Raw genomic sequence first — 22721 nt, 5'->3', positions numbered from 1 at the left:
CGTCCAGACTTGACGCCTTTAGCTTTATTGACTGAGCATCTTTAACGGGAGTCACGTGGTACGACCGACACGTCTCTCCATTGAAATGACACCAACAGGTCGACGTTGGACGAAAGCTGGACTCGTGCACTCAACAAAGGTAGTTTATTATTATTATTATAATTTTTTTATTTTTTTAACTACAGTACGTTGTCGATTTATATATTATGGAATAGGCAAAGCCGAGAAGCGAACGTAGAATTCTTCTTTCATTCGCTTCTGACTTTACCTATAACTTGTTCACGACTGTATACACAATTTCCGGTTACTTCGGCCTGGATTCGGGATCAGCGATCAAATAACGTAAATCACGATTAAAAATTATTTTTTGATGATGCGGGAGATATCTTTATTAAAATCAGTGGAGGAAATATACACCATGTCTGATATTATTTGGGTCTTTCATGTCTCCTTTATCTCCCGGCATGCATCATTCCCCATGACGAAAACCAGAAAAAAAAAAACGGAAGCAAAAGGGTCATAGCGAACCACACGGATTCACAATTGCCAGGGTATTGTGTTGTTTTTGTTGTTTCCTATTGTCTCATGTGCACGCGTTAAGTAATATTCACAAGATAGAAATAAAACCCGATCGTGTTTATACACAGCACAGCGTTTAACAACAACCGGAAGCAAAAGGTCATATCCAATGACACGGATTCCAAATAGCCAGGGGGATTGTGTTGTTGTTGTTGTTGTTTCCTATTCTCTCACGTGCACGCGTTCGCTATAAATAAATATCTTCCCGAGTGGGACTTGATTTGTCCATGCCATAGTCTATGTTGTCTTATCGTTGGTACCACAGCTTCTTGATGACCCTGTCCCGTGGTTAATACAACGGGCCTACCCATTTTGTTGTTACCTTTTTTCAGTTTTTGTGTGAAATGATGTGGTGTTTTTGTTTATGTCTGAAGGTGACTTCTCCTGGAAGGTCCACGGGACTCGCCAACAAACCAAACATGAAACGGTGAGTGGTTCTTGGTCGTTGGGTGTGTATAGTTGGCGTTTTGTCATTTTAGGTAACCTTTAGCTTTCACCGTGACCATTATTTTAACGGTAAAAGTGGTTTATCGGTTGTCAGTGACGTCGCTTCCGGTACCAACGAATGGTTGATAATAATGAATGAATATCAAGTCCATGACGTGTGACGTAACTTCCTGACACTTGAAGGGACATGAGTTTATAAAGTTTTCTGAACAAGATACTCGAGTCCAAGATGCACCAAAAGAGGTGTGTGTAAATCATGGCTGGGCTAATCACCAAATTTTGTACATGTGCTGGGGTTATATTGTTGCGGGGCCAGACGTCGGCCGCGCGCACGACCACTGGATGGAGCAGTAGAGTCGGCTCGACCGATCGCCCGGAATTCAGATCTTACTTTTCAGAAAAGTACGGGTCCCTTTCGGACCATGAAGCATCAATATTTCGGCCATGTGGTACAGGGTTATGTGCCAAATCTTCAAAATACCTAAAGACCACGTGGCGATCCACCGAGTCTTCACACCCTTGATGGCTCCCGTACGAGCCGAGCCGTATCCGCACTCGACCCGTGTGCGATCCGAGCGGTTTAATCACCGAGATCCGTCGGTCCAAATGTCCCCTTACAGCTGTAACCCCTTTTACTATTTCTCCAACACTCAGCACGCTAAGTCGATGAAGGAAAGGACGAGGACGAGCTGGAACATTCAACAATAGGATATTTATTTACAATAGGGAAAGGGGAAACACAGCAGAACTAAACCGAATACTACTAATGCACATATATACAAGCAAAAACACTTAAACAGTTTACTACTTAACAGACGGGCCCACGGACACACACACGCACACACACCCAAAAGAAGTGGTGGCTGAATCCTTTATTGTGGACTTCAGCTCGGAGGGACAGGCGAGCTGAAGACCAGGGTCTATCTTGGACCTGTCCACCTCGTGCGGTCTTCAAGTCGACTCGATCCACGGAGGAGGAGGAGGAGGAGAACGACGGCCAAGACTATCACCTAAAACCACCTCTCCGCGACGACGAAAACAACGACCAACCAGACGACCACCAAAGCCACGACGACGACCAAGACAAGCACGCTCCAAGACCAGAAGTACCTCACCAAGATCAGCGCCCGCGTCTTTATTCACCATGTTTGGGGGGGGGGTGGGGGAGACGACGACTGACAACGTCTCCGTCCTCCCCGCTCTCGATCTGAGGTGGTGAGGTCCCTGATTGGCCAAGGGGGCCCACCCCTCATTCTCGGCGGAGTCTCGAGGTGATGCGACTCCCTGCCCATGTTCGTGGTTGAACGCACGAAGAACAATGGCGTCGTTCAGAGCGGGGGAGGAGGGGGTAAGGTGTAAAAATAAAATAAAAACCCTATCAAAGCAACTCTCAGCCCATTTACATTTAATCACCCTTTAAACACGGGCAAGGAAGCTATCTATAAAACACATACTGATATAACTAATCTATAGGACCTGCATGTTGTGTGCGATAGGTTTCCAAATTCGTAACAATATTGTCAACCCCCTCATCATAGCCTAGTCAAGTATAACAACCCCAGAGGCATTTTTGAGGAAAAGTTGGCAGACACTTTACTGTACCTAATTTTGGTATGCTGATATCAAATTTTGCTGTCTGCCATGCTGTATTTTGACTGCTTGACCCTCAACATGACGTAATAAGCCACACCCCTTTTTTACATATTCCGCAATATGGTTTACTATAAAAGTTAATGTAAATATATCATGTGTGGTATTATATGAAAGGTAATGACATGAATATTGCAAATACATGATCAATAAATTAATATTGCATCATGTGGGAATCATTTAGAGGTCAAATGAGGTCATAATATCATATTATGTAATTCTACATAGCTCTATAAAGATAATTCAGGACTAAATTCATATCATTCTTTTTCATTCTGAGGAATCATTATTCAGTTTAAACCATCAGGGATGGGAGCAAAGGGGGGTGATCTAACAAGTGTTTGGACGAGGAGCAACTCGATTTTAATGTAAATCAAGATTAAAATCGAGAAGCTTCTCATCAAAATACCAGTCAGAATGCCCCTACTGCTCCAGCCTTGCTGGCTTATCCTGAAGCATAATTTGTTGGTATGAAAAAAAATCTGACACAAAAAATTTGGTGTACATGGTAGATACATTACATTACCCTTTATGCTGAATTTTAAAAAGTTCTGTTGAGCTGTATCCTGACCCCTGGTATCACATTATAAGCCACACCCATTTCCATAGGTTAGGTTACTTTCTTAGTGATGATAAACATAATAATCATGTTTGGTATCACACAAAAGTGCAAGATTTCAACATTGCCAACTTATTGATAAGAAGTATGTATTGCATTATCTGGGATAATTTTCGTACCAACAAATCAAAAGATTTATGAAGTCCTTCAAATGTCACTAAAACTCTCTGACTCTCTGGAAAATCCTCTATATCTCTTTGCTGATGACTCCACCCTCTGCCATACCATCGATCATCCCTCAGACCGGCAAGCAGCAGCTTCTTCGCTCACTGCTGATCTGGATAAAATCACAAACTGGTCCAACACGTGGAACGTGCCTTTCAATCCGGACAAATCTCACTCACTATGTCTCTTCAAAAGGACCGTTTAGAAAACCCCCCCATCCACTTTCTCAACAATCCTCTGGAAGAAGTCCTTTCTTTCAAGCTTCTGGGTCTCAGTATCTGCCATGACCTTTCCTGGGAAAGCCACATTTCAAACCTCACCTCCAAAGCCAGTCGCCGACTGGGAATCCTCCGTCTTGCAAAGTCCTTCCTCGGCCCACCTGAGCTCCTGACCACTTACAAAGCTTTTGTCTGCAGCCTGATTGAGTACTGCTCTCCCCTTTGGGCTGGTGCTCCTGCATCCCACCTTTCTCGGCTTCACGCTGTAGAAACCAAGGCATTTCGGATCATTGGCATCTCCCGCAATGAGGCTGTCTTTGGGCCTCTCACTCAATCACCGCAGGTTGGTCGGTGGTCTTTCTGTCTTCTACCGTCTCCTCTCCAGCCTCGCCCCCCCTGCTCTCTCTGCGATTTGTCCCCACCACATTTCTGCAGGGTGCTCAAGGTCTGCCAACAACCCCCTTTTGGTAAAACTACCAAAATCACGAATTGCTGCTCACCTTCACCCTTTCATTCCTCTTTTTTTCCCCGCCTTTGGAATAAACTCCCTCACTCTTCATTCCCTTCTTCCCCCCAGGCCTTCAAAACAGCTGTTCACCACCACCTCTTATCATCCCCCATCACAATCCTCAATCTTTTCTACATCCGATAATCCACCGAAGCCCACCTCCTTCAAATTCCCTGCTTTCCTTCCTGAAAGTCCCTGTAATGTCCATCTTCTATTCCCCATGTTCCCCGTCCCATCCCTCTCCCTTCCACAGACCTCCCAATGTCTCTGTTCCTGACTGTTTTGTCCTTCCCACTCCCTCCCTCCTGTCTCATGCCCCCCTTGATGTGCGTTGTGTGTTAGCTCTCATACGAGCCTCGACAAGGTATACAAAAAAAACAACTAGTTTTGTTAGTGTTAATCCCTCCATCCCTCTTCCAGTAATAAAATCGGAAGTGGGGCAAAACAACTTTGATGGTCTTAAAAATATGACTAATCATTAATTTTGATGACGTGGAACTAGTTAGATTTATAGTATCTCTTCAATTTGTTAATTTGTTCCCTTAAGGTTACAAAATGACATTATTCAGGGCTGTTTGTACCAGTAGAAGTTCCAAAGGCTACACAAGATTGACACAATACGAAAACAACATTAATTACAAATTGACTCAAGTAAAGCAATATTGTTTAGTAAAGTCAAATTAAAGGGAGTCGACATAAATTTGACCAAAAAATAACATGTATCTTATTCTTTAGTCATTGTAATAACTATTACCGGAATTTAAAAAAAAACAGGAACAATCTTGCTGAAATTTAAAATGTTGTGAGAGTTGTTTTATAAGGCCTTCTATACATTTGTAAGTTGACATAACCATTACGACCGGTATTTAAACTGTCATGAGATTTGTCTCTTAAGGCCTTCCGTACTTTTTAAATTTGACGTAACCATTACAACTGATATTAAAAAATGTCATCACATTTGTTTTATAAGGCCTTCTGTACTTTTAAAATTTGACATAACCAGTCTATCTTGTATCCTAGAGCTACTTTATTTTTTTTTTCATTATTATACACTCTGATATAATTATTTGGGTATTAGATTTTGTCGTTAATTATGAACACACCACAACAAATGTAAACTTAGTGTGGTGTTTTGTGCAACTGTTATTTTATTACGTGATGCACGGGAAGGACTCAAATTCATGAAATATCATGTAAATAGTTACATACAAAATATCACATTGGTGCTCAAAATATTAAAAACTTACCAGAATAGTGTATAATTGACAAGGTTGTTGACATAACAATGGAGTAACTTTTGTCCAATTACATGTGCTGATGTGTGCAGTAGAGACAGCCTGTAGCAACAATATGATGACTTGGCACACTCTAGAAAAGCTACATTTTTTTTCAGAGACCAAGATGGGTCACACAAACAACATTAAATGCATATTAATCCTTTTTTAATCAAAACCTGACCAACTTTTAATTAAAGTTGAAGTTGACTTTCCTCTCCTTTTCATTACAGGACCATAAATGTATATATAATTTTGATTGTATATTTCACACAAATCATGACCTTTTGACATTTCATTGACCAAAGATGATACAAAACTAATTCATTGACAGTACGAATGCAATGTACATGTCATTAGCTTTAATTTGATACCACACATGATAGTTTTGATGCCATTTTAAAGGAGAATTATATTTCGCATTCGGCAAAAAGGGGTATGGCTTATTACGACATTTTGAGGGTCAAGCGGTTAAGATACAGCTTGGCAGACAACAAATTTGAATTCAGCACACCCAAATTAGGTTGAATAAACTGGTTGCTAACTTTTCCTCAATTTCCTCAAGCTTGTTATTTAGCTACATATCACATTTTTTTGACAAGACTATCTCCCCCAACACCCTCAAGGATTATTTCTGTATGTATTTTTGCGTACATTTAAAAATCAGAGAAAAACTAGATATAATATGACATCTTGACGTCGACCAATATGTCACCTACATTAAGTCTTTACTTTAACTTTTTTTCTTTCCAAATTATATAATATATATAATGTCTTCCTCTTCTTTCAGATGCTCCCGTTAGGGGTTGCCACAGCGGATCATCCTTATGATCCGCATAGTGATTTGGCACATGTTTTACGCCGGATGCCCTTCCTGACGCAACTCTGGTCGCCTCTTACGACACAGGGATATGGTACACCTATTTTAACCGGGGTATACACCAGCCCAGTATACTGGTACTCATTTCGCCGACCTCGGAAGGATGACAGGCTGAGTCAACCCCCTGGTGTATTAATTCAGTGGCCCAACGGGGCTTGAACTCAGGATCTTTTGGATCCCACGCCACTACCCTAACCACTGCGCCAACACCAGGCTATATATATATATATATATATATATATATATATATATATATATATATATATATACATATATACATACATACATACATACATACATACATACATACATACATACATACATACATACATACATTACATTACATTACATTACATTACATTACATTACATTACATTACATTACATTACATTACATTACATTACATTACATTACATTACATTACATTACATTACATTACATGCATACATTACATTACATTACATTACATGCATTACATTACATTACATTACATGCATTACATTACATTACATGCATACATTACATTACATTACATGCATACATACAGTCATGCGCCACTGAACGAGGGGTTACGTTCTGAGAAACGCATCGTTAAGCGACGTCGTCGTTGTGCAAACATCATTTTTTTTTTTGTTTTCGTTTTCGAACATCGTACTTGCACAAACCGTGACACCGAGGCTATATGGTGTAGCCTATTGCTCCTCGGATACAAACCTGTACAGCATGTTACTGTACTGAATACTGTCGGCAATTGTAACACACATCCAAGAGAGACGGAAGACATGTTAGATTTACTTTTGTGCAGTTCATGACGGCCATCGGTGTTGTTAGCAGCAGCTTACAATCTCCTCTCGCATCGATTATAGAAAGGTGAATAAATAGTGCTTGGATTTTATAAATACGTAATCATTGCATCGATGTTATAATTTACAAATGAAGAAACGGGCACCTGTCAATTTTGATATCTATTTTCGGAACAGTGCGATTGTTTTTACAACATATAAAGCTTCACTCAAAACAAATTTGTATTTTAATGTCGACTAAGAACAACGATTTATTCGTGGAATTCTTCAATTCAAAGGTAATGTACTTGCTTGAAGGTAAGCGTGCAAACATTGGTTCAGTTTGAAAGCCGATTTCCTTGAATCCCTATTTAGCACGATCCTGTTTTTTTCGCGATGACAGTTTATGGACCTCAACGATTGCATTATAACAGGGCCACACTGTCGTTGTTTATTATCATTATGAGGTATTATGTACTGTACAGTGTACATAATTGTATGTGCTATTTTTATATGAGGCGACATCACTCGGCGATAGGAATTTTTCATTATCTTGCCAAAACAAAGTTTTTGCAAGATATGTTCGTCAGCTTGTATGTTTTTTTTTGTTTGTTTGTTTGTCTGTAATCACGTATAAAAAAATTCTGCAGAGAACAGTTATCATTGGAAATTTTTGTAACTTCGCATATCAGTGGCCTATAGAGGTCCCTTTCAGCACATAAAATTTTGAAGGTCAAGGTCACTTTGTCGTAAATCAGGGGAGTCGACGAAACCCTTATTTTTTGAGTAATTTTGATCAGATAGTCTTCAAACTTCATGGGAATATAGTTCATGGTCTGGTACTCAGCTGATTAATTTTTGGTGGCGATTGGCCTTGACCTTCATGTTTTGTTTTTTTTTTTGTCTGTAATCACGTATAAATCACTCTGCAGAGCACAGTTATCATTTGAAATTTTTGTAACTTCGCATATCAGAGGCCTATAGAGGTCCATTTCAGCGCATAAAATTTTGACGGTCAAGGTCACTTTGTCGCAAATCAGGGGAGTCGACGAAACCCTTATTTTTTGAGTAATTTTGATCGGATCGTCTTCAAACTTCATGGGAATATAGTTCATGGTCTGACGCTCAGCTGATTAATTTTTGGTGGTGATTGGCCTTGACCTTCATGGTTAGTGCCTAAGGTCAAACATATTTGACCCCAAGGTCAAATTTTCAAGTTTTAGGAACCATATCGTGTAGTACCTCAAATTGAACACCTCGATGAGTGCTTTCTGGATATGTCAAGCTTGAGACATTATGACATCATTTGGTGACGTTATGAGGCAAACGCATATTTTTCATGGTTACTCTGTAGAACGATTCTCATCGGAATCTCTCGTAGGCAGATATTCCTTCAGGAGTCGCTCCTGGTGGATAGCAGCTCTGTTCACCTCAGTGTGACCTTAAAGAAGTCACACGTGGTCACCTTTTGGCAAGATACGGGTCGTTGCCCGGAACGTCGTTAAGCGGCGCATGACTGTATATATATATGAAATGTGCATGTGTGTGTAACACCTCAATTTAGCAATGCCTTCTTCTCTTTTTTTTTTTTGTTTTTGTTTGCATCTAAGTATAATATCTGATCGCAATGCTTTGTTTTCGATGTTCACACCCGCTGCGATCATAAGGTCGTACATGAGTGGTACTTCAATGTCTTCAGTGATTGCTTTTGGTTCATTTTCCCACAAATTTTATGGAACTGGAATATCAAAGTTTTTGCAGATGTGCCAGCGGATTACTTTACAAACTCTGTTGTGTCATTGTGTGTACAGCTGTTCTGACATGTTTTTTTTTCTATGTTCGGTCATTAAGCGTCACATGTCATTCTCTTTGCTAACCCCACCTCCACCCTTCACCTGTCTTTCTTTTTATTATTATTATCTTGCCAAAACAAAGTTTTTGCAAGATATGTAAGTCAGCTTGTATGTTTTTTTTTTTTTGTTTTTTTGTTTGTTTGTTTGTTTGTTTGTTTGTTTGTTTGTTTGTAATCACGTATCGTTCACTCTGCAGAAAGCAGTTATCATTGGAAATTTTTGTAACTTCGCATATCAGAGGTCCCTTTCAGTGCACAAAATTTTGAAGATCAAGGTCACTTTGTCGCAAATCGGGGGAGTCGACGTAACCCTTATTTTTTGAGTAATTTTGATCGGATCGTCTTCAAACTTCATAGGAATATAGTTCATGGTCTGGTGCTCAGCTGATTAATTTTTGGTGGCGATCGGCCTTGACCTTCATGGTTAGCGCTGGAGGTCGAAAGTTTTTGACCCCAAGGTCAAATTTTGAAATCTTAGATACCATATTGAGTAATACCTCATATGAAAGCGCTTGATAAGTGCTTTCCAGATCTGTCAAAAGTTTGACGCTATGACGTCATTTGATGACATCATGACAAAAAAACTGATTTTTTTTCATGAAAATTTTATTTCCTCAGTTCTCATCAAAATCTCTATTTAATGTACAACGGTCCTGGAGAGATACAATTAACCGTACGAAAATATAAAGGTCAAGGTCGACGAAACCCTTATTTTTTGAGTAACTTTAATCGAATAAATAAGTCAATCATGTTCACATTTTGGCAAGATACTGGTCACCCTGGGGGTGACATTGGTTTATTATTATTTTTTCCTCTCTCCCCCACCCTTCTCTCTCACTCCCCTCCTTGTTCACTCTTCTCTCGCTGTCTCTCATTGTCTCTTGTCTCTCGCTTTTTGTGTCTGTCTCTATCTTTGTCTATCTCTATCTCTATCTCACACACACACCCAAGCACCCCTCCCTCCCGCAGCGAATAGCAACATTTGGTGAGGTGCCTCTCTGCCTCCCCTCCCCCCTCTCATCCTAGACCTGCCTCCTTTCTCTCCCTTCCTCTTTCTCTCCCCCCCTCCTTTATTGTCCCTGTCAGTGAAGCGATGGGTTGTGTTTGTGTGTATATGTATGTGTATGTACATTCGGGCCGAAAAGTTTGCATACACGAGCAGAATACAGTTGACTTCCATTTATACCTCTTTTCTCTACAATAATCGTAATTTTTTGCATTCCTAGAACAATTTCAACCATTCTCCCATGTTTTATCAAAGGTTTCAGCAACTTTTGTACTTTGGATGATTTTATTCACAGTTTAATTCATGATGTGACAAAAATAGCTGGTCAAAAGTTTGCATACAGCACACTCTGATATTGTCAAATACTTTGCATAGCCTTTAACCTTTAGAACTTCAGTCAGTCTTGCAGGGTAACCATCAATCAGCTTCTTACAATTCTCTGAAGGTATTTTAACCCATTCTTCTTGACAGTGTTGGTGGAGTTCAGTCAAATTGGTGGGTTTCCTCTTTTGCACTCTCTTTTTCAATTACGTCCACAAATTCTCCATTGGATTTAAGTCTGGGTTTTGAGCTGGCCATTCCAAAACATCAACCTTGTTCTGCTGAAGCTATCCAGCAACCAACTTAGAAGTGTGCTTTGGGTCGTTGTCATGTTGGAAGGTCTAGCGATGTCCGAGGTTCAGCCTTCGTGCAGACTGCTTCAGGTTCCCTTGGAGAATTTCCAAGTAGTCTTCCTTCTTCATGGTGCCATCTATCTTATGCAGTGCCACTAACAGCAAAACATCCTGGACCACTAGCATCAAAACATTCCCATAGCATGATGCCGCCACCACCATGCTTCACCATGGGTATTGTGTTCTTTGGTTTTAAGGTCTCTCCCTTCTCTCGCCAGACATACTGTTGGTCATTGTGGACGAAATGTTCCATCTTGGTTTCATCAGACAAAAGGACACTCCGCCCGAAACCTATATCTATAGGCCCGGTCACACCTTGACGTTTTAGCCAACGTATGCCGATTTTTGAATTTTTTTTTCTAAAACGTTGGCACACGTTGAATACGTTATGGGTAAGTTTTGATAACATTGAGAGCACGCTGAAAAACACTGCCATACGTCATTGTACGTTGGCTTTAAACGTTGTACTTTTTGGTTGTCCTCAAATTTTTTCATGCTTGAAATTTCATGACGTATGCCGGCGTATGACTCACACGTTCCGCTACGCTGGCCACAAGTTGTATGCACGGTCTGCGATCGTTGACAGACGTCAACACATGCTACTTGTAAGTTAATCATAAGTTGAGACACGCCGAGGTAATGTTTAGCGTACCCGAAACTTATTTCTAACCTATGATTAACGTGTTGTTGGCACGTTACGCGATCGTTGCCACACATCGACAGACGTTACTTTTAAGTTACTCATAGGCTGAAAGACGTCGGTATAATGGATCGTCCTTGCGTCAGCGTCCACGGCCACGGCCAGGACACTTATTTGCAGCATTCTTCAAACTTTTCTTGGGCATGACGAGGATGTTCACACTTCGATGTCTAGCTTGGCTATGATTCCAATTGTCCATCGGCAGCGTCTATTTAAAATAGTCGAGTTTGAGCGTTTTAACACGTTCAGAAGAAACGCTTCAAATTTCCAAACCCCAGCGCCAAAAAACAAAGGCGAGTGACAGCAATTTAAATCGTTCATTGTAAACAATGAAAATAGCTGAGTGGTACCGTTTAAAAGTCGTTGAGTGCAAAAAAAAAAAATCCAATTGTTGAGCGCAAGCGTCTACTTTCAATAGTGGAGATGCAGCCATTTAAATCGTTGAGTTTATCATTTAAATCGTTAAACGCAAGGACGATCCATCATAACCCACACCCTCCCCCTCACACTCACCTACTACTGCCAACATCAACAAACTACTACTAATACTAATACTGATACTGTTACTGCTGACATGGACATCGACTCAAAAAGGACTCGAAAACACTGTTGGGTTCCCCTTTTATGAGCAGCATTTTTATATACCAATTCCCAAAACCGCTGGGAACACGTCTTTATATGGCAGTTGTAAGCTAGAAACACGTTAATTTATTTTTTTTTTTGTCGACCGGAAGACGTCATTGGAATACGTCTACATACGTCGATGTGTGTTGGGACTACGTAAAGAATTGGTTCAAAGCACGTCAAACATAAGTTAGAAATAAGTTTCGCATAAAAAAGACATTACCGCGACGTGTTTCGACTTATGAGTAGCTTATAAGTAGCCTTTGTGGACGTGTGCAAGCGTCCACATACCGTGTGTAAAACTTATCCCCATCGCATGTGGAACGTGTGTCATACGCCGAGTACATCGTAAAATTTTGAACATGTTTAAAATTTCTTGACTTGCTCTACTTACTACGACGTATGATAGCGTACTTTAGCGTTGTACTCACGTATACCAAACTTACTCATACCGTATTTGACGTGCCCCAACGTTTTAGACACATTTTTCTTAGGTCGGCATACGCTGGCAAGATCGCCAAGGTGTGACCGCGATGTTGACACTTCCATTTCTACGGCAGTTATGATTCGAATCGTTGTGCGTCAGCCTTTTAATAGGCTATGTCACGACATCGTCGGCGATGCGTGCAACGCGCTTTGCCTAAGTTAGACTATCGTTGGGTATAGGTTGTGTAGGCCGCCAACAGGTTCAGCATTCGTTGGTATAAGTTATCTATAACACAACGAAACGTTCTGTGTCCATTATCATTGCGTTATACTTAAGACCAAGTCGCTATGAATATGTCCAAATCTTTAAAAAAAAACATCAAAAGTTCAACGTAAGCCAGCGTTTTACATACATTTTAATACGTTGCCATCGCTGGCTAAAACGTCAAGGTGTGACCGGGCCTTATGTCCTAGTGCTTTCTTGCATATTTCAGCCTGGCTTCGCAGTGGCATTTTTGAAGGAGGGGCTTCCTTCGTGAAGGATGCATCGTGTCAGCATATTTGTGGAAATCCGAAAATTATTCACCGTTTGAGTTAAATCGAACTGCGATGTAAACCTTGTACAGTATGGATCTGGTGATCTACTTCCACGTGTGACATCATGACTAGATTCATTTACCTTCGCAGTGATATTCCTGTCTCTGCATGTTGTGAGCCAGAGGTGAACAGACATCTCTGTCGGGCCTGGGGAGTCCTGGATTCACTGGATCATGGGGTGTGGCGCTATCGGTACCTATGCAGGAGGACGAAAGTCCGAGTCTTCAGGTCCTTGGTGCTTCCAGTCTTGCTCTACAGATGTAAGACTTGGACTCTGGACTCTGATCAAGCATCTGAGACGGAGACTTGACTCCTTCTGTACCAGGTCTCTTCGGAGGCTCCTTGGCTGTCGCTGGTCAGACTATGTGTCCAATGAGCTGTTGCTGAGAGAGAGAGAGAGAGAGAGAGACAGAGACTCAGATGAGATTTGTCACCTGTGTCGTCCGTGAGCATGAGCTGCGGCTGTATGGACATGTGGCTCATTTTCCTGACGCTCATCCTGCTCACCAGATTCTCTCAGTGAGGGAGCCTCGTGAGTGGAGGAGGTCAACGCGCCAACTACATGCCTCATGGTTGCAGCAGGTTGATCGGCATCTTAAGGAGAATGGGATGGGCCAGGCATCTGCCTGGGGGATGGCCAGACGGAGGCTTCTGGAGTACCTGTGGAAAGTGAACGCAGCGATGCGCTGCTCTGGCGCATGCTCCCACTCCTGACCTTCTTGACCTGTTATGGCCATTCTGAAGAAGATTTTGACTTTTAATTGCAAGTTTACCTTCTTTATAATTCAGAAATCAGAAAAAGACACGTATCTATTTTGTAGGGTATGAAGGGATAGATTCGCGTCGAAGTGGTCTGAGCATTTGGGTTCCTTTTTTAAGGATCTCCCGTTAGTTTACGTGCCCATGAACCAAATAAACTATGATGGGTTTTATTATTGATTTATCACATACTGTTATTGCTTCTTTGTGTTTCCTTCCCCATTCCATTGGTTATTAAATACACCTGGTCTCGGGATAAATTCTGGTTGTTGTGGTTCCTCTGAGATGATTAAGAAAGACCTGTGAAGGGAATGATTAGCCATGGTGGTTCAACACTACACATCTGGACCGTGTTGTATATCAGGCTCACTCAGCCTAATTTGTACGATGCATAGTTGGCATAACTCTGGGTCGATTTTAGACTTCCAATCCATATGGTATCGTGACATTAGACACGTAATCCAGCGGGGAAGACCCCAAAGTGGTCAACCATTTGGTCACATTGAAGCAACTCGCCGGATTCAAACCAGGCAACTGGACGACCAGGCAACCGTAACAATATGAAGTGGGTAACAGGTTCTTATGAATGTTACACGCTTGTTCTCGTGAACTCCTTCAAGATTTATGCTGCCACCATGATGACTTTTCTAACCAACCGTACCTTGTTAATCAAACTCGGAATTCAAGCTTTCTCCTTTATTTTTTCTGATCATCTTTTGAATGAAGTTTGTTTCCTCTGCCACTGAAGGTGGACAAAACTTGATGGACAGGTTGGGTGTGTAACGAGGCCAAATTGATTACATGTTGGTGAAGATCTGGATGTGTACTAGAATTTAAAACCAGAGTTGGTGTCAAAGCCACCCAATGCTCGCCTGTTTATACATTTATCGTTTTGAAGACGAGTCTAATAATTAATATTTTTTATAATTCTCTAAATTTTTTTTGGGGGGGGGAGGGTTGGAAATGACTTAAAACATGTAGATATGCAAAAAAAAAAATTTTTCTCTAACAATTTGGGGGGGGGGGTTGGAAATCACTTAAAGCATGTAGAAATGCAAAAAAAAAAAAAATTCTCTAAATTTTTTTTTTGGAGGGGGGGGACCAAGTCCAAAATCTAATGGCATGATCCTTGGACCATACCTAACCCCCCCCCCCACCAAGTTTCGTCGAAATCCTAATCACTTAAAACATGTAGAAATGCAAAAAAAAGAAATCGAAATTTTGTTGAAAAAAATAAGTTGCAAAAACATTTTTTTTCTCTAACAATTTTTTTTGGGGGTGGGTGGAAATCACTTAAAACATGTAGAAATGCAAAAAAAAAAGAAATTCTCAAACTATTTTTTTTTTTGGGGGGGGGGAGACCAAGTCCAAAATCTAATGGCATGATCCTTGGACCATACCTAACCCCCCCCACCAAGTTTCGTCGAAATCCATCGGAGTTTTTCCGTAATACAAAAAATTTAACATTTTCACGCTCACTCACGCCAGGGGTATCGCTATAGCTCTCGGTTCTTCGAACAGGCGAGCTAAAAATGATTCTTTACCATTGAAAGATATGACCAAAAATGATACATGGCACGATATCTCAAAAAGTTATGGACAGATTATGACAAACTTGGTGGATGAGTTGGATCGGTGACAAGAACAAGCCGATTCGATATTTGTTCAGGTCCAGATGCAGATCTGGCCTCTCAGTGGAATACAACATATAAACTGTTCAGCCTGGCAGATGTATGCGCTCTACCGAGTGCTGTTATCGTTTGCTGGATATTCGGGTTGTGGAGTTGCATTTGATGTGATTTTTGTGGTTACTTTCTGCAGCACGGTGAGTCGAGTGGCAGCTTCTACTTCACCAGATTCTGGATATTCTCTTTATTCCACAGGCTCCGAGGGTCAGGTAAGTGATACATGGCCAATCAGGTAAAATAATTTGTGGTCTATTTGGCATTCCCATCTGAGCCCTTTATATGTTGTACTGCTTCCACATTCAAATGCCATATCTTGTACTACTTTTTTCTTGTTATCATCATCATCATCACATCCCTTGTGGGTGGAGCAGGAATTTGTTTCTGCTGCCTGTGATAGCTCACCTACTCTTTGCGAAGGACACTGAGATTTAACGTCGACCAACTAATACCGGCAGCCGGGAAGCTTAGGTTTGGCATCCATCCATGGGACGGCACACACATTGATGAATCACCCTGTCTTTGAAACACCAGGATATCAGTTTGTAGCTGAGCCTAGATTTAAATCCAGGTTAGACGGCTCACAAGCAAAGGTGCACACCTCTAAGCTATTGTGCCATCCGCATACGCTGCTTATTTGCCCTTAATATTTAACATTACTCCCTATTCTCACTTCCATCACTTCCCTCCTCACCAATGAAGTGCTCTGAAAAAATATCAAGCAGTACTTATAATTCTTATCCCATAATTTGTGGAACTTTGTGCCATGTGCCTTTTGTAGCATATTTGACCTTTGACAGTTCTTCCAGCGATAAAGTCCTTTTAACGTCATTCTAATTTGTACGAGGGTGGGTTGAAAAGTATCCGCAATTATTTATTAAAAGCTGTGTTGTGTTGATTACTTTGCTTGCAGGTGCAATCATGAACTGTCTGCACCATTGTGCATCCGTTTCAACCTTGAACAGTCTGTAGTTGTGTTGTTGTAAGAGAGTTAACATGACTGCTCGATTGACTGTTTGTACCAAAAAAGAACAGTGTGCAATGATATGATTTTTGTGGGCTGAAGGTGTACCAGGGGCAGAAATCCAATGTAGGAATGAAACAGAAGATGAAGAAGGAACCCGAAGAAGTAAAGAGCAAAGATGGGAGTGGTCAGGAGGAACCTGGACAGGATTTGGGTTTCAGCCGCTGCTCCACCACCTCAAACCCATCCAGGCACAGTCAATAACTGTAAGAACTGTAAAAATTACGTTAAAAGAACTGAACAGTGCTTAACCGCAGCAGAGTGTGTATGATTGGATTTCCATGTTCGAAAATGGTCGCACAAATGTCACTGATGATGAATGATCTGGACGCCCATCCACGTCCATAAGAGAAGAAAACTAACGAGTCCACGCCATGATTCTGGATAACCGACTGTCGACTATTGACGAAGTGGCACAACATCTGAACATCAGTCATTGTTCTCCACATTAAATCATCAACAACTGACTTTGCTTTCTTAAAGTTTCTGCAAGATGGGTTCAAAAACGATTCACAGAAGAGCACAAGTGCAACCATGTGACAATCTGCCAAAGCCTTTTGAACCGCTTTCATCATGAAGGGAATGCATTTTTTGAGACACATTCTCACTGGAGACGAGACTTGGATCCACAATTACAAGCCAGAGAGCAAACGCCAGAGTATGGAGTGGAAGCATCAGACATCACCAGTCAAAATGAAGTTCAAAAGTCAACCATCGGCCAAAAAAAATGTGATGTTCACAATTTTCTGGGACTCGCATGGCCCAATTTTGGAACACTATGAAGAGGGCTGTTCACGCACTGTTCTGGCACATGCTCCCATACCTGACCTGACCTGATCAAGAGGGGGGCACCACGGTAAACAGTGTCCCTTGGTATGAAATGCTCTGGGACCAGTTGAAACCAGCTATTCGATGGAAATGCCGAAGGCTACTGTCAAAAGGTGTTGCATTGTTGCATGACAATGCCCGTCCATGCACTGCCACACAAACTGTGGAAAACCTCTGGCAATTGCACTTTGAGGTGTTGGAGCATCCTCCGTATAGTCCTGACCTGGTCCCTTCAGACTTTCACCTGTTTAGACCACTCAGACACTTTAAGAGGTCGTCACTTTGCCAGTGACCAACAAGTGAAAGAAGCGGTGCATGTCTGGCTTGTAACTCAGCCAAAACTATTTTTTTCAGAGGGAATACAGAAGCTTGTGAACTAATGGACTAAGTATGTTGAAAAGGAGTGGGACCATGTGGAAAACTGATGCTCTTGTCCATGCTCAAATGTAGTTTTTATTATTTAAATAAAATATATTGCGGATACTTTTTGACTCACCCTCATAATTGCTCTCTTGTGAAGTTTTTTTTTTTTTTTTTTTTTTTTTTTTTTTATTTTATTTTATTTTATTTTAATTTATTTTTATTTTTTTATTATTATTATTTTGACATTTAAAGGCATGTGTTGCAGGTTGCAACAATTCACCGAGGGTTGGACCGTTGTGCTACTCTTCTTCAGGAGTTGCTCTTGGCAGGCCCAACAGGTAGTGGTGCAAGATCATCTGGTCATCTCTCTCAATGTTGATCTATTTACTGTCTTGTCGGTTGCACCATTGCTCCCCATTGTTTCTGAAATAGCATCAGCAGTTAATTACTAATCAGTAGGGTGGTCCAAAAACGGCAAAAAAATAAAATTCAGACATTGTCTCCACAAGCCTTAAATTATTCCACTATGATTCAATAACACGCATAAAAAAAATTTAAGTTGATCGGAAGTGATTTCGAGGTCGCTCCATATGATGACTTTTAGTTTCATGAGTTGGTTAAATTAGGGTATGGTCAGGTACGGTTACGGGTACTTCTGGATGTCCGAGGTGGAAATGGAGTGCATTTTCAAACTCTATGGGGTCGATTTACTCTAAGAAATGACTGCACCGACATTGAATTCACTACCATTTCGAAAATATGACCTAAAATAAGATTTATCATGACTGGGGTTGAGTAACTAATCCTACTCATTTCGATATTTTCTAATCTATAATTAATTTGTTGTCCGTCTAAACATTTCTAAGAGTAAATTGACCCCACTGAGTTCGAAAATGCAGTCCATTTTCACCTCGGAAGTTCAGAAGTGTGCAGATTCGCATCTCACCATACCCTAATTTTTCAATCAATGGAATTACAAACTATTAGAATATTTCGTCTCATTTACCAAATACCACTATCATCTCCGCCTCTTCAGGCGGGAGTGGAGACAGCAATACTTATTTCTAGCCGGCCCAACATCCAGTGTTTTAGATTCAATGATTCACGAAAAATATGTTCGTTATTTATTTAGTTATTATTATATTAAATTAGGGTATGAAGTCAAGAAGGGGCCAGGGATCCATGAATTGTAGGCTGAATTATGGGATATACGAAACCCCTCCTCATGGACAATTTGTTGATTTAACCACAAGCCACAATAAGTTATTGGCTTAGGGTCCCTAATACATGTTATCTGAACTACTCAAGATAAAACTCACCTCTCAGTTGTAAAATATCTGTAACTACTACATTCAGAATGATGAAAGAAATGGGAATCACAGCACCAACTATGCTGCACAGCTGATCTACATGCATCACCAACACACTGCATAAGCCCATCCTTGCATGCAAAGCCAGCAGTATATATGACAAGTCATGTCGGCCCACAAGTGATTCGTCATCTTCCATGCAGTTATCCAATAGTTTATATTAATACCTGTAGCAAATGTTGGTTCCTGAGTACACCAATCTTACTTCCTCTTTAACAGGAATTTGACCATAATTGATATTTGAACCCTTCTTAAATGAGTTTTGCACCAAAGGGGTCACTTAAGAACTACTGATCCTGCATTAGGACGGTCAAAGAAATATTTTCACAAAGTTCCATTGATATACTTGAGATGCGTTTTAAATGTGCTAAAAATAGCGCCCTCTTTAGGCCATTCTTAAATGGGTTTTGCACCGAAATCGTCACTTAAGAATTACTGATCCTTCATCAGGATGGTCTAAAGATTATTTCTACAAAGTTTCAATAATGTACTCAAATTGTGATTTAAATGTGACAGTGGCGCCCCCTTTAGGCCGTTCTTAAATGTGTTTTGCACCAAATCTGTCACTTAAGAATTGCATATCGGTAATCACAGTGCCAAAATTAAACTCTTGGCACCAGTTTGATTCATGTACTCAATACATGTTTTATAGCATGTTTTTGAAGCGCATTTTTGCTAGTTGTAGCTTATGAAATCCATTTCATTTCAGGTCATAGGCCAGTGAAACAGATATGGAATCATCTGATCCTTCCAATAATGATGTTCCTGTATCCAGGCGTTGTATTTTCCACATTGCCAGCAAGCCCTCAGCGAAGACCCCACGTTGTGATGTTTTTCCATTCGTTGAGAAGAACTGGAGTAATGTGCAGGCTGCAGCTGGGAAAAGGCGTGCAAAACCACAATTTCTGAAATCGGTGTACTATGACTTGATTGTCAGCTTGCCTCAGAACCCAGTTGAGAATTATGGGTATCATGGAGCCTGCTACCAGAAATTCACAGCCGTTACATCAACAACCTCAGCTCCTGGAGATAGACCATCTGACCTTGGTGAGAGGAGTTTTCCTCATTTGCGTTCAAATGCAAGGGCAGATGATGAAGAACTTTCGTCATCACAGGGCCAGAGCAGAGACGAGTACCAAGACATCTAAATGATGCCCTGAAGTCCAGGTCCTTCAAAAAGCAGCTACCTATATTTATTGCCAATGAATGGCAGGATTCTTCATATGCAAGCATTTTGGGGGATCGTGAAGTTTTCCTGGATGTCCCGGGGGAATGCTATTATTTCCAGGTGTAAGAGGGTGTTGTACAGCGAGACACGGTGGATGGATTAAGGAACAACCATGAAGAGGCTGATACAAAGATTTGTCTGCATTCCTTATCAGCTGATTATGAGCATGAAAACATAGTGGTCAGGGCATCTGACAAAGATATTGCAGTAATATTATTGTACCATTGCCATAAATTTCTGTCAACATTGTGGATGGATATTGGAACAGCTTCAAAGAACAACCGTCGTTACGTCAGCATAACTGTAATTTGTAATGAGCTAGGACCAGACCTTTGTGCTGCATTGCTGACTATCCATGCTTTCACGGGATCGGATTATACGTCAGCGTTTGTCAGAAAAGGGAAGGTCAGACCTTTCAAAACACTGGAAAAACAACCTGACTACCAGAATTCTTTCAGTGATGGCAACAAACACTACAGATTCTAGCATGAGAGTAGCCCTTCAGAGGTTCACAGCCGCAATGTATGGAGCTAAGGATACCACAAACACCAGCCTGAATGAGTGTAGGTACGACAATTTCATGAAAGCATACGGACCGAAGGGAAATGCAAAAAAACGACTAGCAAATTTAAGGGGCGTGGTTGCAAGTGGACTACCACCTTGCGAAGATGAGCTCAATACTCACATTAAGCGTGCTGCCTTTGTTGCCAACGTGTGCAAGAGCAGATCAAAATCATATAGAGCAGCATCCCACTGAAGAAAATGGCTGGCAGTTAGTTGATGACCATTACAAACCAGTTTGGTCCGAAGGGGTTCAACTCCCCGAAAGCCTTATCCCAGAGACAGAGGAATTAGAAGCAATGGACGAGGAAGATGAGGAGGACATGGAAATAGCATCATCATATGAAGATAACAGTTCTGATGAGGATAACTCGAATCTTGTAACAGACAGGCAGACTGAGGCATAATTATACCAATAATAAAAACTACTAGTGAACTCATAATTGTGGATGTCTTCACAGTCTAGGAATATAACTTTTGCCTGGCTGTATGCGTATGACTCATCAGCGGTTTTAATGCTTTGTCTCGTAAGATTTAGGGATATACTGATATCATTTTAAAATTTAGCATGATATGGATATGGACATCAAAAGAATTGATACATGACAAAAATTTTGTTTCCAAAGAGCAGAATGACTTCAAAGATATTCATGTAAGTGTTCTTTTGCAACATATAATTCAATACAAGTGTTTTACAACGGTAGCTACTTAGTGGATGCACGTCCTCTTGCCTAAAGTAGAAAAACTGTTTATTTTTTCATTTTTCACGATGCTTGTTCCATATGCACTGAATATGATGGGAAAATGACAAGGTCCAAATACTTTTACTGATCACTCGTGCTCCTCCCATGTATCAGTGCCATATCTACATGTCACACTTGATTTTGTTATTGAAATATAAGTAATTGATAGAAAAGTTAAAATTGATAGTTTTTTTTGTTCTTCTATTCTATCAGATTCAAATTTCAATGCATTCTATATGTTTTAAATCTTTCATGTCTTAAAAGTATAGATGGTCTTATGATGTTAGCAGAGAACATAAATAGGATTTTAACCATAATTTATCAGAATTTGCCTTAATTCAGAATGTAATGAAAAGCTTTATGTCTGATGGAATTTTACACATTTCACTGGTTTAATTGTGAATACATGTATCCGATATGGTTACCTGACTGATTCATTAGATTTCAACACCCTACTTAGCAGTATTTCAGCTATATCAGGCAACGTATTCAAAATAATCCAGTAATACTGTCACAACCATGAAAGTGACAATGTTCTGCTCTATTGGAAAACCAATATTCCTCCAGACTAAGTGCTCAGACATGTGGTAACTCTAGCATGCTGCCCCAGAGCCAGAGGGCCACTCGGTAAGAAATGACCTTTGTTTAACCTGCTTTGTATTGATCTTAATATCACGAAAACATGTATTTGCATCTGACAGCTTCTTAAATGGGTTTTGCACCAAAATGATCACTTAAGAACGAGTGATCCTTTTATTATGAAGGTCAAAAGAATATTTCCACAACGTTTCATTGATGTACTTGAGATGTGTTTTAAATATGCTAAAATAGCGCCCTCTTTCAGCCGTTCTTAAATGGCTTTTGCACCAAAATCGTCACTTAAGAATTACTGATCATTCATCAGGATGGTCTAAAGATTATTTCTATAAAGTTTCAATAATCTATCTATAATTCCAGCTGTGTGTGTGTGGTGTGTGTGTGTGTGTGTGTGTGACCGCTGTTTCTCGACAACCTCTGGTCCAATCTAATTGAAACTTGCCAGGTATGTTGCTGGGGACCTGAGGATGTGCCTTTTCAAGGTTTGATATTAATCAGACAAGTGCTTCCCAAGTTATGGCCATTTATTTACCAAACCAATGGGAAGACACGTTGTTGCGTG

At 40.6% G+C, this 22721-nt stretch overlaps 1 protein-coding gene and 1 pseudogene across 1 annotated transcript in view; both read left to right on the top strand.

The window, feature by feature from the left end:
- CCDC14 (coiled-coil domain containing 14) overlaps positions 1–22721 on the top strand; it is a 95689-nt gene that overhangs the window by 2336 nt on the left and 70632 nt on the right. The window contains 4 exon segments of the mRNA XM_085875208.1: positions 8–139; positions 954–1006; positions 15582–15657; positions 17926–17998. Of these exon segments, the coding sequence (XP_085731334.1) occupies positions 86–139; positions 954–1006; positions 15582–15657; positions 17926–17998 (256 nt within the window). The 5' untranslated portion in view covers positions 8–85.
- LOC147030793 (uncharacterized) lies at positions 19762–22458 on the top strand (annotated as a pseudogene).

The sequence above is a fragment of the Eptatretus burgeri genome, chromosome 3 (genome assembly GCF_056783735.1).
Source record: "Eptatretus burgeri isolate ZD-2024b chromosome 3, Ebu_testis_v1, whole genome shotgun sequence".
Lineage (NCBI taxonomy): Eukaryota > Metazoa > Chordata > Myxini > Myxiniformes > Myxinidae > Eptatretus > Eptatretus burgeri.
This window is presented reverse-complemented; position numbering and strand designations above follow the sequence as displayed.